Genomic DNA, 12,387 nt, shown 5'->3' on the forward strand with positions numbered 1-12,387 from the left:
CTCACGCTCAGGGTAGGGCCGATTGGGGGGTTGGGGCACCGCCCCCTGTCACACTCAAGGCAGGGTCGCTGGGGGGGGTGGGGGGCCCCCCCCCCCCCCGAGTGCACAAATTTTTGTGCACCGGGCCTCTAGTCTATTATAAGGAAGATGGATTTTTAGAGATAAAAAATAACAATCCTTGGAAAGCACGCCCACGTAGTTTCTTGAATTCCAGAATAATGTTCTGAAATAGACAAATAACCTAGCAGAACTCCTCAAATTACAAAGACAAATTGCTTTCCTATAACTAGAATTTATCAAAGACTGAAATTAAGACAGAATCAACCATAAAAGCTAATTGGTATATTGTTTGTTAGTTTCCTTAAATCCACAGGTTCCAAATGTAGCGTAAAAAGGATAGTTAAGCAGCTTTGCCTCAAAAGAACAACTTTTGAAATATAGAAAATTACTCTCATTATAACTATAAGCTTTTATTAAGTGATAATTGGGAAAACGTGTAAATAATTACTAGTAGAACATAATTTGTTTTTAAAAAAATTTTAAGGAATGTCTTGGCCGGTTGCTCAATGGTTAGAGCTCAGAATGAGCCTGAGGGCCCCTCAATTCCTGGTTAAAGCTAAGAGTCAAAGGCACATGCCTGGGTTGCAGGTTCGTTCTGGCCACAGTCAGGGCGTGCTCAGGGCATGTGGGAGGCAACCAATCAATATGTCTTTTTCACACCGATGTTTCTCTCTCTCCCTCTCTCTCTAAAAATCAGTGGAAAAAATATCGGATGAGGACTAACAAAAAACAAAGTTTGGGGAATAATGTGTGTGGTCTCCATATGTTTTATTATATCAGTTTTTTTCCCCCTGTATATCCTTAAACTATATAAAAGGTAAAATTATGTTAGAATATGTACATTTTTTTAAAAAATTGTGTTTTCTGTTGACCTTTAAAAAATAAATTTAGAGTGAAAAGTATATATCAGCTAATAATAAAGCATTCTAGCTGATACAACAATCTCTAATAGAATACCCAAGGAAAGTAATATGTGAGAGAAAGAGAGTATATGTGTTTGTGAAAAACTTAACTACTCTCCTTTATCGGCGATGAAAATGAAATAGCATGTTTCTGGAAGGAAAAAAAAAGGAAACATTCCCACTACTCTAAGAGAGACAGGAAGAATGCTACAAGTGAATTAATTCTTCTGAATACAAAGAATCAACTTGCTGTCCTCTACAACAAAAAGAATGTAGGAATAAAGCCTCTGTGTATTGCCACTGAAATAGGAGAAAGGTTCAAGAGAAAAGGTAAACTTTGCTGGTTTACTAGTGATATTAATTTAGATAAAGCATATACATGTCTTGGCATTCAAAAAGTTAATATAATGGTCACTCTAGAATGGTTAAACTTCAAAGTCCATAAAATGTAATATGCGATTTTCCTGAAATAAGAACTTGATTCATGCCTGTATCAGGCACAGTGTGAAAATAAGTCATTCAGTGAGAGAGCAATGATTTCATAAACTGATAATAACTAACGATAAATATTAAAGAATTCTTGATATATTAAAATAAAGGCGATGCTGTACAGTGATTTTCCTAATCTCAGGAGACAAAACTAATAAGCCAAAAGTAAGATTAAATTTACTATTTGGTGGTTACCAGAAATACCTGCTTATTTTAGCCATAGACTTACTTTTAGAGGTTTCTGCTTCACATTCATTCATTATTCTATCACGTTAACAGCTTTGAACTTATATTTCTAAACCTCTAGAACAGTATAGAATGTGAACTAAACTTTATGATTTATTCAATGATAAACACACATTTTCATATTTGCTTACTTATTCAATTATTATATTTATGAAATACAATGCACATAAATTATTCATTTCAATACAAAGTCCTTCTAGTCTCATATGTCCAAATGGCATGAGCTTCCTCAAAGGAGGACGTTTTCTCCTTCTGTGCCAACAAATTTAATCTAATAATTTTGCTTTAACTCTAAGTGTTTATTAAAGGGAGAGTGAAAGCAAGATTCAGCCTGGCTAATGCAAGAGTATGCCAGGCTCCAAATCTAAACTCTAAGCTGATACACCACAAGTGAATTCCCATAGGGTTACATGGACATCAAATATTCACAGATCAGATGCAGCCTATGGTAGAAGCTATATAGTTACAAGCTGAGGTACAGTTGATATCAGCTTAATAAACCCAGAAGCACAGGGAGCTGATAAGATTGTGATAACATATTTTTTCTTAAGTCATACTTGTTCTCTCTGTTAAAGGTGTACAATCAGCCTTCTTTTTAGAAAACAGAATGACCTATTTTAATGATTTATTTTTTAAATGTGGTTTAGAATGCCATATAACTTATTTTTAAAACATGTAACTTAATGCTTATTATTTTTTAATTATACAACTCAAAAATTAATACCCAGTGGTATGCAGGGTATTTTTATTTTCGTTCTAAGGTGACACTACCTATTCAATTTTGTTCTTTGTATCTATGTACTACTAGCAACTTTCTTTTAAAATGGATTCAATTTTTCTCACCCAAAATAATCTCTCAGAAGAAAATATGAGAATTCAAGACATGAGAGTATATTCCGGCATTATTAGTTCATTCAGTCTCCCAAAATATCCCATGATGGATGTCAAAGAAAAGTAGTGTTGTAAATTGGTTAAGAAGATGATAAAGTTAGAAATTTAAAAATGCTCAGTAAATTTGAAAATATAAAAAATAAAACAGGAAAAAGATTAGAGAGGGGACAGTTATTAAAAAGAATGAGTAAGTTAAAAAATGGAGAAGTCAAACAATGGGAAAGAGAATAACATAAAAGATGAAAAGATGTAATATTCTATAATAGTTTAAACTGTTTATGTAATATCTGGACATTTACATATACCTCACTTTAGAAAACAGAAGTATTTCAAAGAAACTGAGTATTTTAAAAGTACCAGGAAAGTTTTAAATATCAACCAACCAAAACCAAACCCTCCTCTGAAGCCTTTTAAAAGTGAAGTATTTTTCCTAATACAAATAGGTGATTCCCAATTTAACTGTTTTATAATTTCAGATTTTATAGAACAGGTTTTCATAAAATAAGGTGTAAAATCTCATCATTAGAAAGAGTAATTTGAAGTTTACTATTATATGTGAAAAGAAAAACCCTCCAGTTAAAGCTGTACTTATATACTTACCAGAGGCCTGGTGCATGGATTTGTGTACTGGTGGGGTCATTTGGCCTGGCCTGTGGGGATTGGGCCTAAACCAGCTCTCCGATATCCCCTGAGGGGTCCCAGATTTTGAGAGGGCGGTGACGCACCCCAGAATTGGGCTTCCTCCTCTCTTCTCCCAATATTATGTGACTTTCTATCTGTCTCGCTTCTTTCATTTCACTTTACCCTAAGTTTGGTGGTAACTGATGACTTGGAGGCATTTAGCTGCAAAATGCAATTATTTAGCAAAGAGGATTTACTTAGCCTGTAATCTAGTCGGCCTAGGGCAGGACCCTGCTCAATGCCAGGCTCTGGCCCAGGCCCTTCCGCCCAGGCAGAGTCTTGTGGCAGGAACCTCCTTCCCACCTGAGCTGCTCCTTCGCCTCCTTCCCTCCCAGGAGGTTGCCTGCTGGCACTACTGTCTGCCTGGAAGGAGGAAAGCTGCGGCAGGTTTCCCAGCCGAGAGTGGTAGTGGGAAAATTTTCTGCCTCCACTGGAAATTGATATTAAGTGGATGGGCTGGCATAGGGGCCGCAGTCAGTGGGTCCTACACGTCTCATCATTTAGCTAATCGAGTTGAAAAGTTTCTGTAAGGGGCAGACCCATGACCTCAGCAATGAGCTAGAGGCCCAGTGGGAAGCCAGACCCAAAGTGGGGAGCCAATGGGCTAGAGGCCTGATGCACAGATTCATGCACTGGTGGGGTCCCTCAGGGGATTGGGCTGAAACCGGTTCTCTGACATCCCCTGAGGGGTCCTGGATTGCGAAAGGGCGGTTCTCAAGTGATGCACCCCAGAATCCGGCTCCCTCCTCTCTGGTTCTGGGTGAGTCACCTGAGAACTGCAGCTGCCAAGTCACCACAGTTCGGCAGCTACTGCATTGAACATCTGCCCCCTGGTGGTCAGTGTACGTCTTAGCTACTGGTCAGATGGTTGCTTAGGCTTTTATATATAGATTGTCCCATTATCATGAAAGGCTGATCAGAAAACAATTGATAAATCTTTATATGGGACATTAAACCCAGGTCTCTCTGAATTCATTATCAAAAAGGCTTAGGTGAGCACTCAAATACTTATATTCATGCTATATTACAAAATCCTCTCTTCCTTCTATATTCCCATTACAACCCCATGTGTTACAGAGAATAGACTGAAGTTGTCTACTGTATATCCAAAAGCAGAGAAATAGTCAATAATTACAATAGAAAAGAATAACTAAAAAACAAAACAAAACACCAGAATAAATTTACTGTTCAAGCAGTTTAGGTGGAGACTTTTCTGAGCAGGAGCATGGACAGATATATGGCATAGTAAAAGAACACTAATGCAAATTATCTAGATATACACACACTTATTTATTTATTTATTTATTTATCCTCATAGCCACTGCTCACTGCCCACTGACCTGGAGCCTGGAAGCAGGTCATGCTTTGCTCCCACTTCTGCAAAACGTATCAGAACATGACACATACCCTATTTATAACCCTTTTCTGTTCCCTGTAATTAAATGGCATGGGTCTGAAGTATGTTGATGGCATTGCAAAAACAAAATAGCATAGCATGAATAGTAGCTGCTACCAGAATGGGTTTCTCTGTCCTATCTCACCCTACCCTAGGGAGATGACATCCAAGATACTATCTTCAATTAGCTCACTAACTCAATTTCAACTATTATTCAGCCTACTAAAAAACTTTCAGTAATCTGCCCTGGCAGGGTGGTTCAGTCGATTAGAGCATTGTCCCGAACACCAAAAGGTTGGGAGTTTAATCACCTGTTGGGGTACATTAGGGAGGCAACCGATAGATGTTTCTCTCTCACACAAATGTTTCTCTGCCTCTAAAATCAATTAATAAAACACATATCCTTGGGTGACGATAAAAAAAAGTTTCAGTAATTTGACAAGCCGAAAACATAATTTAAAAAGATGGGTTAAAGAAAAAAATTTTAGCCCTAACCGGTTTGGCTCAGTGGATAGAGCGTCGGCTTGCGGACTCAAGGGTTCCAGGTTTGATTCCGGTCAAGGGCATGTACCTTGGTTGTGGGGCACATACCCTGTGGGGAGTGTGCGGGAGGCAGCTGATCGATGTTTCTAGCTCTCTATCCCTCTCCCTTCCTCTCTGTAAGGAATCAATAAAATATATTTAGAAAAAAATATTACATCTGTTAGTAAAATTGAAGGGGGAAATCTACTGTATTATGTTTTCTTGAAATGGTTTGAACTAAAAATATAAACTGTAAAAACAATGAAGTGATTAGCATGTCATCTTATAAACAAGTACAAAGCTATACATTATAAAATTTTACTATGATAACACATAGCAAAACAGTACATTTCCCTAAATTATATCACTTTATATTATTACTGATGACTAGGCTTTTCTAAACTTGCCAATGTAACTATTTAATTGAAACATTTAATCAAGCATTCCATAGTTTAAAAGTTAAGCCAAGGAAATAATGTTATTAATTTATAGTATTTCAATTTATTATAAAATGGAGAGAAATAATATGGAATTTTACACTGTATTTTAAAAGTGAAGCTTTTTTTAAACAAAAAAATAGTATTTAAGCAAAATAATGTTAAGACTGGAGGTCTGGCCAGGAATCACTACTTCACTACAGAAACAGCATCTCTATGTTTGTAAGTTGACACAAGGTAATGGAATAGAATATTATTTTAATATAGTCAACATAAAAAAGCAAATGTAATGCCATTCCTTTTTGGTATTTTTTGGTTTAAAAGTTTTTAATTTGGAGACTTTCTCTTCTTTCTTAAGATTTGATTTCTTTGCCGAAACCGGTTTGGCTCAGTGGATAGAGCGTCGGCCTGCGGACTGAAAGGTCCCAGGTTCGATTCCGGTCAAGGGCATGTACCTGGGTTGCGGGCACATCCCCAGTGGGAGATGTGCAGGAGGCAGCTGATCGATGTTTCTCTCTCATCGATGTTTCTAACTCTCTATCTCTCTCCCTTATTCTCTGTAAAAAATCAATAAAATATATTTAAAAAAAAAAGATTTGATTTCTTTAATAAGAAACTTATATAACACAACTCTCCACAACCTCCAATAACAAACAAAACCCAACAGATGTTTCACATACCTTTTTGAGATGTCCTAGTCTAAGTTTGAAAATTTCTTCCTGTTCATGATATTCTGCCAAAGTCAACCTGTCAAAAATAAAATTGATTCTAGATATTAAGAATAATACTAATTATTTCTTATTAACAACCAGCTATGTAAAGTAAAATTAATCCAATGGAAGTAACAAAATGTTGACAACTTTCAACCCAAATATCTAAGGCAAATGTCCTTTAAAATATTCTTCAGAATATATATACTTATAGATGGAACAATGAATTAATATATATATGTGGAAACTAAGAACAAAGTAAACTAACAAAACAAAATATAAACAGACTCACAGATACAGAACAGACTGACAGCTGTCAGAGGGGCAGGGTTTGGGGGGGAGGGGCTCAGTGAAAATGGTGAAGGGATTAGGGAAAAACAACTCATAGACACAGACAACACTACGGAGAATACCAGAGGGAAAGTGGGGTGGGAAGAGGAAGAAGAGGGTACAGGGGGATAAATGGTGATGGAAGGAGACCTGATTTGGGGTGGTGACCACACAATACAATACACAGATGATGTATTATAGAATTGTACCCCTGAAATCTATATAATTTCATTAACCAATGTCACCCCCCCCAAAATGCAATAAAATTAAAGAAAAACAGTGTTGAAGGTATAGACTAGTTTCTTCTTGCTGTTTTTATTATGTGAAATGAGAGATAAATTAAGGGAACAAATGTTCAAAAATAAGGAATCAGGACTTAATGGCTTAAGAAATTCTCATCCTACCCAAAATGTGAAATACACTAAAATTGAGGTTCACTATCAGAAAAGCTTCTCTTTAAAAAAAAAAAGAAAAAAAGAAAGAAAGAAAGAAAAAAGATTGTGTAGCTGGACAACCTTTTGCTAATATCCCAGAGAGGCCAGAATATTCAGTCACATAGTCTTTAATTAGATGAAGAGTGGTATGTGTGACTCATAGATCCCCTCAGCCTTCTCAGCAGAAGCCAAAAATAGTGATGGAATTATTTAGAAAAGAACTGTGGAAGATCCTCTTGTCTAAATGAATTAATCATTACCTCATACATGGGAGATCTATAAGATTCTTAAGAACCTTATACAGCAGAAACAGTAACAGTTTGGATTTAAAAGGACAGAGAGTATATCATATAAGTCTGTCAGATCCCCAAAATTCTACAAAGAAGAAGCAGGTTGATAAAGCTACTCAGCTACAAATCTGTAATAAAAGGGTAATATGCCAATTAGACCTGCCGTCATTCTGGATGTCATTCCGGACGAAGCTGGGACCAGAGTGAAGCCTGGGTCTCGGGTGCCAAAGGGAAGCCAGTGCTGGCAGCCAGGGAAAGGAAGGCCTACTCTTGCATGAATTTTGTGCATCAGGCCTCTAGTATATGATAACCTTCATGGAAGACTCAGAATTGTTGTCAAAACTTTGGGTCCAGAAGGCAGAGCCACAAGCCACAAATAATTATTAGCAGACCTTGAAACCAAATCGAGTTTGAGTTTGTCTGATGGATTTGAACCTGCTTGGGATCAATGACTCCTTTATTTTTTTGTTTGGGCTGGAAACTGCTATCCTATGTCTGTCCTCACCACTGTATTTTGGAACAAGCCTGTTTCTTTAGGTTCACAGATTAAGAGGAATTGTGTCTCTGGGTGAATTATACACAGACTTACCCATACCAGATTTAGGCAATGAGATTTAGACTGTCTGAGCTGAAGAGATGTAGATGAGATTTTGGATGTTGAGTTGATGCTGTATTGTGGGTGAGGCTTTTGGGTTTGTTGGTATAGGATGAATAGATGAACATATTTTTCATGTGGGAAAGATGTGACTCTTGGGTCAGAGGGAAGACTATGGTAGACAGAAAAATGGCTTCCCAAAGATGCTAAATGCCAAACCTGGAACTTGTGAATGTTACCTTACATAGCAAAGGATTAAATGAAATTAATGGTTGCTAATTAGCTGACCCTAAAATAAGGTGATTATCCTGGATAATAGAGCTATGAGTAAACAAAGCAAAGAAAAAACTTTTAGCTGAAGGAAACTGGAAAAAAGCACAGAAGAGGTAACATCTGAACTTGGTTAAAAGGAGTAGAAAGAAGCCAGGAAGACGAAACAGCAGGTAGAAGGCCACATTCTCAAAAGCATAGCATGTAGAGATGCAACCAAAAAGAAAAATGCATACATACTGCAGATTAAGAAAGTTACCTAACTACTGATTTTTTGCTAAGAGTTTTAATCACAGATCAATGCTGAATATTATCTAATGTTTCTTATTTTGGCATCTGTTAAGATGATCATATAATCTTTCTCTTTATGTGGAAAATTACATTGAAATTTCTAATGTTAAACCAACCTTGCATACCTAAAATAAGTCCACTTGGTCTTGATAGATTACCATTATATATTATATTATAGGTTGCTAATTATTTGAGATTTTTGCATTTACTTTTTTTAAATGACAGAAGTGCTTTTTTTTTTTTGCTTTTTTTAAAAAAAGTGTTTTCTTTTAAATTAATTTTAGAGAGAGAGGAAGGAAGAGGGAGAGAAACATGGATCAGCTGCCTCCTGCAAGCCTCATATTGGGGAATGAACCCACAACTGGCATGTACAATGACCAAGAATCAAACCAGTAACCTTTTGGTGCACAGGTTACTGAGCCACACCAGACAGGGCTTGCATTTACTTCTATAAGTGAAATCAGCCTATAACATTCCTTCCTTGTACAGTCTTAGTTGATCTTGACACCAAGATTTTGTTGGGCTAATAAAATAAAAAATAAAAAATATTTCTGCCTTAGCTGTTCTTCAAAAATGGTTTTTAAAACACTGACACTATTTCTTCCTTAAATGAGTAGTAGACTACATAGATGAAGTCATCTGTACTCAGAGTTTTCTTTGATCAATGATTTTAATTACAGATTCAATTTCTTTAATAGTTACAGAACTATTTAAATTTTATTTCTCCTAATGTCAATTTTGTTAAGTTGTATTTTTCTAGAAATTTATCCATTTCAAATTAAAGCCATTTATATGTTTTTCTTTAAATATCTTTAGACTGTAGAATATTCTTTTTTTCATTCATGATAATGATTATCTTCACTCTTTTTTTTTTTAAAAAAAAATTTCATTAGTGTGTGTGTGTGTGTGTTGTTTTTTTTTTAACAAACATTCCTTTTTTGGGATTGATTCTCTGTATCATATGTCTGCTTACTGTTCTTATGTTTCTCCTCTTCCTTCTTGGGCTAATTCTGCTATTCACTTCCTACCTGAAATAGATGCTCAGTATATAAAATTTTAGTTTTTCTTTTTTTTTCCTATATGTGTATACAAGGCTATAAATATAAATATCCCTGTAGATACTGTTTCAGATTTACCTCACAAATTTTGCTATGTAGCACTTTCACTACCATTCATCTAAAAATATTTCCTCATTTCCATTTAGACTTTTCCACAATCCTTTTTGTTACTGATTTTTAGCTGAATTCTACTATTGTCACAGTACATACTCTATTTCATTCTAATCCTTTGTTTCACCCATGAGTCTACCAAACATATAAGGACAAAACAATTCATCTTATTCAAACTCTTTCAATATTTGAAATTTGTTGAGACTTTCTTTGTGACCTAGCATGGGCGATTTTTATAAAAGTCCACATTTAAAAAGAACATATATTCTGCAGATGTTAGGGGATGTGTCCATTAGGTTACGTTTATTAATCCCACTGAAATTTTCTAGACCCATACTGTTTGTTGTTTTGTATCATTTTATTTTTATCTACACGTTCTATACTAAGAAATGTGTGTGCTGAAATCTCCCATTATGATTTGCGGATCTGTCAATATCTTCTTCAAGTACTATCAATTTTTAATTTACCTTAAGTCCATGATATTATGTACATACAAATTTAGAATTACTGTATGTTCCTGGTGATTTGAACCTTATAGTTATGAAATAACCACTTTATTTCTTATGAATACATAAAATCAAAACAATTTAAAATATACAGTATTTAACATGGAAAATCCTTTTTGAAAATCCTCACTAGAGAACTTTTTTTAATTGATTTAAGCCCTGGCTCATTTAGCTCAGTGGATAGAGCATTGGCCTGCAGATTGAAGGGTCCTGGGTTCGATTCCGGTAGGGGGAGTGCAGGAGGCAGCCAATCAATGATTCTCTCTGGTAATTGATGGTTCTATCTTTCTCTCTCCTTCTCCCTTCCTCTTTGAAATCAATCAAAAAAATATATATTTAAAAAAACTGATGTGAGATGGAGAAACATCCGTGTAAGATCAAATCCTCAACCTTTTTTTGATATATGGGACAATGCTCCAACCAACTGAGCTTATAATGTACAATTAATGCAAGAAACACTTACACATTATCTATAGATATTAGCTATGTGAACTATGTAATAAAACATAGAAACAACTACCTTAAAAACTTGACTGAATCTTGCTGATAGCTGAAACTTAGTTAAGAGCCAGGAATGATGCAAATATTTTACATACATTACCACATACTATCCTTTAACACTACAATGTAGATCAGCGATGGAGAACCTTTTGAGCTCGGCGTGTCAGCATTTTGGGTAGAAGGCCACATTCTCAAAAGCATAGCATGTAGAGATGCAACCAAAAAGAAAAATGCATACATACTGCAGATTAAGAAAGTTACCTAACTACTGATTTTTTGCTAAGAGTTTTAATCACAGATCAATGCTGAATATTATCTAATGTTTCTTATTTTGGCATCTGTTAAGATGATCATATAATCTTTCTCTTTATGTGGAAAATTACATTGAAATTTCTAATGTTAAACCAACCTTGCATACCTAAAATAAGTCCACTTGGTCTTGATAGATTACCATTATATATTATATTATAGGTTGCTAATTATTTGAGATTTTTGCATTTACTTTTTTTAAATGACAGAAGTGCTTTTTTTTTTTTGCTTTTTTAAAAAAAAAGTGTTTTCTTTTAAATTAATTTTAGAGAGAGAGGAAGGAAGAGGGAGAGAAACATGGATCAGCTGCCTCCTGCAAGCCTCATATTGGGGAATGAACCCACAACTGGCATGTACAATGACCAAGAATCAAACCAGTAACCTTTTGGTGCACAGGTTACTGAGCCACACCAGACAGGGCTTGCATTTACTTCTATAAGTGAAATCAGCCTATAACATTCCTTCCTTGTACAGTCTTAGTTGATCTTGACACCAAGATTTTGTTGGGCTAATAAAATAAAAAATTGAAAATATTTCTGCCTTAGCTGTTCTTCAAAAATGGTTTTTAAAACACTGACACTATTTCTTCCTTAAATGAGTAGTAGACTACATAGATGAAGTCATCTGTACTCAGAGTTTTCTTTGATCAATGATTTTAATTACAGATTCAATTTCTTTAATAGTTACAGAACTATTTAAATTTTATTTCTCCTAATGTCAATTTTGTTAAGTTGTATTTTTCTAGAAATTTATCCATTTCAAATTAAAGCCATTTATATGTTTTTCTTTAAATATCTTTAGACTGTAGAATATTCTTTTTTTCATTCATGATAATGATTATCTTCACTCTTTTTAAAAAAAAAATTTCATTAGTGTGTGTGTTTTTTTTTTTTTAACAAACATTCCTTTTTTGGGATTGATTCTCTGTATCATATGTCTGCTTACTGTTCTTATGTTTCTCCTCTTCCTTCTTGGGCTAATTCTGCTATTCACTTCCTACCTGAAATAGATGCTCAGTATATAAAATTTTAGTTTTTCTTTTTTTTCCTATATGTGTATACAAGGCTATAAATATAAATATCCCCGTAGATACTGTTTCAGATTTACCTCACAAATTTTGCTATGTAGCACTTTCACTACCATTCATCTAAAAATATTTCCTCATTTCCATTTAGACTTTTCCACAATCCTTTTTGTTACTGATTTTTAGCTGAATTCTACTATTGTCACAGTACATACTCTATTTCATTCTAATCCTTTATGTTTCACCCATGAGTCTACCAAACATATAAGGACAAAACAATTCATCTTATTCAAACTCTTTCAATATTTGAAATTTGTTGAGACTTTCTTTGTGA

At 35.0% G+C, this 12,387-nt stretch overlaps 1 protein-coding gene across 6 annotated transcripts in view; it reads right to left on the minus strand.

Annotated features, from left to right (window-relative positions):
* Positions 1–12,387, minus strand: part of TLK1 (tousled-like kinase 1) — a 170,075-nt gene that overhangs the window by 35,182 nt on the left and 122,506 nt on the right. For all 6 annotated transcript variants that reach the window (XM_014545707.1, XM_005857568.2, XM_014545702.1 and 3 more), the window contains exon 12: positions 6,305–6,371. In XM_014545707.1, the coding sequence (XP_014401193.1) occupies positions 6,305–6,371 (67 nt within the window). The remainder of the gene's footprint in view (positions 1–6,304; positions 6,372–12,387) is intronic.

The sequence above is a fragment of the Myotis brandtii genome, unplaced genomic scaffold (genome assembly GCF_000412655.1).
Source record: "Myotis brandtii unplaced genomic scaffold, ASM41265v1 scaffold112, whole genome shotgun sequence".
NCBI classification, from domain to species: domain Eukaryota; kingdom Metazoa; phylum Chordata; class Mammalia; order Chiroptera; family Vespertilionidae; genus Myotis; species Myotis brandtii.